Below are 6,002 nucleotides of genomic sequence, written 5' to 3'. Positions count from 1 at the left end.
ATGTCTGATCGCCCTTGAAGATTGGGTTCGCGTTTGAGTTGCCTAGGCTGTTTATTTTTGTATTACTATGATTTGCAACCATTTTATCAACTTCAATTAGTCGCTCTACCTCTTGGACTGCAAGATCCAATGTCTGAATATTCTTGGATATTACTACTCTATATAGTTTTGGGGGAGCCCTTGCAAAAAGGTATTTAGTATGACTTTTTCATACAGTTGCCCCGAACCACTTCCGTATTTTGCCGCTACAGAAATATGTATATTATCCAGATATTCCCTTATATTTTGTGAAAAATCGAAGCTTACTACTCCATGTTTTAATTTATTTATTGAACTGGTTTCTATAAATTTCTCTTTGAATGCTTTTAACAAGTCATCAACCGTATTTATTGGCAAGTTGGCGTTACTTCCTATGGTATGCTCGACCTGTTTTAGAAAGGTTAAGGCCTAGCCTCTAAATCGTAGAAGCAGCTTGTCTTTTAACGCTCCAACGTCTGTTTTTGTTAATTGTACAAACTGGGTCAATTGGATATTAAATTCGTCAATATCTGATTGACCATTGTATTCCGGTATAGATTTTGCAATTTCTACATTTTTTGCGACTAATTTTTGCACTATTAGTAATTCATTTAGATCGTCCATGTTTTTGTTTTTTTTTTCGTTTATATCAATTTAAAATTTTAATTAACCTATTTTGGGGTAGGCTATTATATCTTATGAGATATATAAATGGTTTACTATCGTAGCCTATCGGTTATAGGCCTAATAAAATTTCTTTTATGTCTGTATCTTTCCGAAAATTAAATTTGAATTATAAAGTTAAAATAGCCTAACTAGTTCGCAGTTTTCCTCCGAGTTCCGACCGCGCCATTTGTACCGTTGTAGGATTGTTTGTGGTGATCGACCGGGTTTGCTCGTGGCGATGGAGATTTCCCCTATAGCGCCACTTATAACGCTGGGGATTGCATCAACTAGGCGAGTACTGCTCTCAATTAATGAGAGAAAATTGAATATGTAGATATACAAATGTGGCTTCTTCTTTCTTGAGCTCTCTGGAGATCAGATTTCTTTGGGAGCATTTACCTTTGAGACTGTTGAACTAGTTACACATTCTCGGACTAGACTCAGACATATAAGAGAAACGAACACATATAAAAAGACAATAGATTTATTTAACTTACATGCTTAGTTGTACAGCAATGGGTCACTTCAATGACAATAATGGTGACCGTGATTATTTGTGGTACGAACTCTTTTAGATCTAACTTAACATTAAAATTAAAAAACACATTTACCCCACTCCCAAACGCAGTTCTTTCGTCCTGCGCTGTAAGGACTGGCTTGCCATTGGAGCAAGTGACCCAAGGACGCAAATCTTCGTCCAATAATCTCTTTGAGATATTTCAGATGATTCAGTAGTTCACACAGTTTTTTGCCTTTTAAACTTCCTTATAAATGTTATGCATTGCATTTTTTTTGCTACGATTTTCTTAGCGAAATTCGAACGACTAGCGCCGTTGTCTGACTGAAGATAGAAATGCAATTTCTCTTTTTGCTGATTAGGGACTTTTCATTTTTTGCGATTAGATTTAGCTTAATTGTAAGAAATCGGAAATATCTTTAGAAAGGAACTTTATTTTCGTATTTCAAATACATCACATCTTACTCACAGTACATAACGGGGGGCACATTGGATCCCAAAGAACAAGAGATAAAGTCTTGCAGCGTTTTTGGTGGAAAGGATTAAAAAAAGATATTATCAGCTTTTGTAAAAGATGCAAAGACTGTCAATTAGTCGCATACAAAAAATCAAATCAAAAAGTTCCAATGAAAAAAATGCCCATTTTCGGCAAACCATTTGAGAGAATTTCAATGGACATTGTAGGCCCACTTCCGAAGTCTAGCACGGGAAACAGATTCGTTTTAGTTATTAATGATCTGGCTACGAGATACCCAGAAGCTTTCCCAATGCGAACAGCAAAATCACCAAGAATCGCAGAAGAATTAGCGAAATATGTCTCGTGTCACGGAATCCCGAAGGAAATCTTAACAGATAATGGAACCAATTTTATATCGACATACATCTGAAAATTATACGAAATTCTCTGTATTAAACAAGTATTAACTACTCCAGTTCATCCTCAAACAAATGGAGTGACAGAAAGATTTAACGTAACCCTAATTAGGATGTTGAGAAGTTTTGTAAGAGACGATGTAAACCAATGGGACAAAATGCTTCCTTATGTCCTTTTTGCATACAGAGAAACTCCACACCAAGCTACAGGGTTCTCGCCATTTGAATTACTATATGGAACAAACCCAAGGGGGATGTTAAACAATTTGAAGGAATCGGGTGAGAATGAGGAGAAAAATGAGGAAACAGTGATAACCCACTTGCTATCACTAAGAGAAAAACTGCATAAATACCCTGAAATGGCAAAACAAGCACAGGGGAAATATGCAGACAAAACGAAAACATGGTACGATAAATCCACCCGAATGCGCGAATTCAGGGAAGGGGAGGAAGTCCTCATTTTATTACCGGACGGAAATAATAAACTGGAAGTGAGATGGAAGGGACCGAATAAGGTAAAAAAGAAAATGAATGATGTAAATTATATGATAGAATTGGATGGAGCAAGAAAAAAAGAAGAAGTTTACCATGTGAATTTATTGAGGAAATTTAACAAAGAGAATGAAAAAGAAAACCTCAAGAATCCGCAAAAGCGCTGTCTCATGATTTCGACCTCAGAACATGACGAGGAAAGTGCCCCTTTAGGTACAATAGACCCGGCAGAAACACATATAAACGCCATTGAAAGAGTTTCGGCAGGAACATATCTGAGCCAGGCTCAGAATTCCCAATTAAATAAGTTATTCACGGAATTTGCAGATGTATTAACAGACCGAATCGGAAAAACAGAAAATGTAGTACATAGGATACTATTAAAATACAAGAGACCAGTACCAAAAGCTCTGGACTGACGACTGGGATCACACATAAAATAACAGAAAAAATAAATTGCCTGCCGGCTCAATGGAGGGACGATAGAACCAACTTACTCAGACTTTGTAGCACAAGTTGTATTATCCAAGAAGTAACTAGGCTCCATTAGATTTTGAGAAGACTGCAGAAAACTGAATAGCATTTCCGAATCAGACGCGTACCCTATACCAAGAATGGATGAAATTCTAGAGTCAGTTGGCTCCGCAAAATTTATATCAATTTTAGACTTGAGAAGGGGATATTGGCAAGTAAAAATGGACTCAGATGATTCAGCCAAAACTGCCTTTATTACTCCATTTGGGTTGTACCAATTTAGGTGACATTGTTCACTTACTTTTAGAAAATGGAGCTATTTTTAATGCTAAGAATGATGAAAGTCAGACTCCCAAAGAACTTTCAAACGATCATTATGTTGATCAGCTATTAAAATCAGTTAACATGTTCATTAATGTCGACGATGGAAATAGTAAGCAAATAATCCAAGAATTTGTTAATAAATACGGGCTATCGCTAAACTTTTGTCACAGCATGGTGCTATCTTTAATAGAAAGAAGAACTATGGATCTGATCCTTTTTATTTTGCTTCTCGTGGTATATATGACCTATTCAATTTAATTAGAGAAATATTTCGCCATACTAATTGTATGTGTTCAACACAAGTTGATATGAAAATAATTACAAATGTTCGTAATGAAGAAGGTATGACAATATTGCATGCAGCAGTTCAGGAGGGACATCTAGATGAGATGATAGCATTATTAAAGGCCGGTACAAGTATTTATGCTGAGGATCTACATGATAATAGAACTCTTCAGTATGCCCAACAAGGACACATAAAAAATATTTTGGAAGCCAATAAAGAGCTGTTGCAAGAGGTACTGAGTAATAATGTGAATAATGTAGAGAAGCTGATTGCAAAACAAGCTGTGGTTACTCCTTCGGCTTTACATCTAGCGGTTAAACATGGCTACTGTAATATTGTCAAGAGTTTGCTAAAAAGTCTCAAAATTATTGTAGAGCTTGAAAACATTCTAAAATTTACGGATGAGGATGGAAACTCTGGTTTGCATCTAGCCCTGGAGTATGGACATTATGAAGTCGCTAAAACATTACTAACTTATGCTAAAAATATGAATGATAATGCGAAAACACTTAAACAGCTTATGGAAACTCCTAACCATGCTGATAGAAAACCATTTGACTTATCTACCGATAAAAACAAAGCAAAAGAAGTTGTAGCAGTATTGTTTAATGAAGCTGAACAAGAAATATACAAGGATGTTGTTACTTTATTTTCAAGTAGTCTTAATTATTAATTCAAACATTGAGCGTTTATGAAAAAAAAAGTTAGTTTGTTTAAATGTATTTGTTTTCAACAAAACGGTAATAATTTTTTGGTCTTAAAAGATATTAGGGGTGTTACTTAGCGTTAGGAGTGTGAGTTATACTCATCTATATATATTACACATGTATATAGTTACATTTGGTTAGAATTTCTGACAAGTGTTACTTTTCCTTCTACTTTTGCCACTGCTTCTACCAATACTACTATGAATAATACTGCTTCTACTACTAACTACTGCAATTACTACGACCACGAGAAATTGTGACTGTGACTCCTTATATCCTTCACTGAAGCCAATTTTGAATGTGACTGCAAATATTTGTGACTGTGAAGAGATGCAACTGTGACAGCTTAAAAACTAAAACCTTTTCTGATTGCGAAGACTTATGACAGCAACTTCTCCTTACTGTGACTTCTTACAACTGTGAGCCCTTTTGACCACGACTGCAAATTCCTTTAACGCCACTCATTGTGGATGTGATTATGAGTAGATGGGACTACGACAGTTTGTGACTACAACCACTTTCACATGTGACTGCTTACGGCTGCAACAATTGGAACTCTGACTTCTGGAGACTGTCTTCTTGCAGTGGTGACTCCCTGTAACTGTGACAGTTTTTGCTTACGACCACTATTAGTCTGAAGTTTGATGGCAAGTGCTTGCAACAGAAACTACTGGACACTTTAATTTCTTGCGATTACAACTACTTGTGACTACAGCTGCAAGTACCAGCAACTTCACCTAGGCGTGACTGCGACGATGGCTTCTTCAGACTGTGACTTCTTAAGACTTCCGTTGGCCCTAATCCTGTTTGTAGTAATTTCTGTTCGTTTTACGCTTAGCTTTATTATCTGTTTAGTTTCTGTTTGTTTTAACTTTCCCTCATTCAATCATTAAGATTTATGTTCATTTTATGTTTGAATTACTATGAAAAAAAGTGTAAGTTTTATGCGTCAGGTTCGTTTCAAACCTTCATTGATGCTATTGTCCCTTTTTTTTGTTTTACTTTGAAGTGTGTATTTGGCCAAGCTAAGCTTGTGTTGTTGTTATTTTTTTTTAATATATATCATATCTTATCAGAATTTTGTATTTCAAAAATGTTTCTTTTTTGTTTAGTTTTTATGCTTTAAAATATATATGATCAATATTCAAAACATTCTTTTCCAATTTATTCCAAAAAACCTATGGAACTCAACTTGAGTTTCTACTGAATTAAGGCATTAAATACAAATTTGACTTAGTATCTCATTTAAGCTTTGCCTAGGCAGGTATATTATCCTTGGCGTCTTTGAGAAGCTGTAAGAAATTCAACTATTTACGAACTATTTTTCAATTTGAATTATATTCAGATTCTTATAACCTGAAGGATTCTAAAGAATTATAAGATATGTAGCTAGCATACTTAAAAAAAAAGTTGTACCATTATTAATGCAGTTTTTCAGCAGCAATGCGGCAAACTATTTATTATTCTCGTCAGAAAGTTTACTTTCATTGCTTTGGCAACAAGGATTTTAACATTTTAAGAGAACTAATCATTAATAATTAAAGGGTGCATGAACGAAAATATACAATATTTAAATATTAATATTAAAATATATTAATATATAAATATATTATTATATTTAAAAATATATTAAAATATTTAAAAA

General features: G+C 34.7%; 1 protein-coding gene across 1 annotated transcript; it reads left to right on the top strand.

Annotated features, from left to right (window-relative positions):
• Window positions 1–2,187: 2,187 nt before the first annotated feature.
• Window positions 2,188–5,794, top strand: LOC148947404 (uncharacterized). Its single transcript, XM_089095797.1, has 2 exons — window positions 2,188–2,589; window positions 3,508–5,794. The coding sequence occupies exons 1-2, from the start codon at window positions 2,188–2,190 to the stop codon at window positions 4,321–4,323; spliced, it is 1,218 nt and encodes a 405-aa protein (XP_088951923.1). The 3' UTR covers window positions 4,324–5,794.
• Window positions 5,795–6,002: the final 208 nt, after the last annotated feature.

This window comes from Artemia sp. Qi Xiang Cuo, chromosome 10, assembly GCF_049724085.1.
Source record: "Artemia sp. Qi Xiang Cuo chromosome 10, ASM4972408v1, whole genome shotgun sequence".
NCBI lineage: Eukaryota > Metazoa > Arthropoda > Branchiopoda > Anostraca > Artemiidae > Artemia > Artemia sp. Qi Xiang Cuo.
This window is presented reverse-complemented; position numbering and strand designations above follow the sequence as displayed.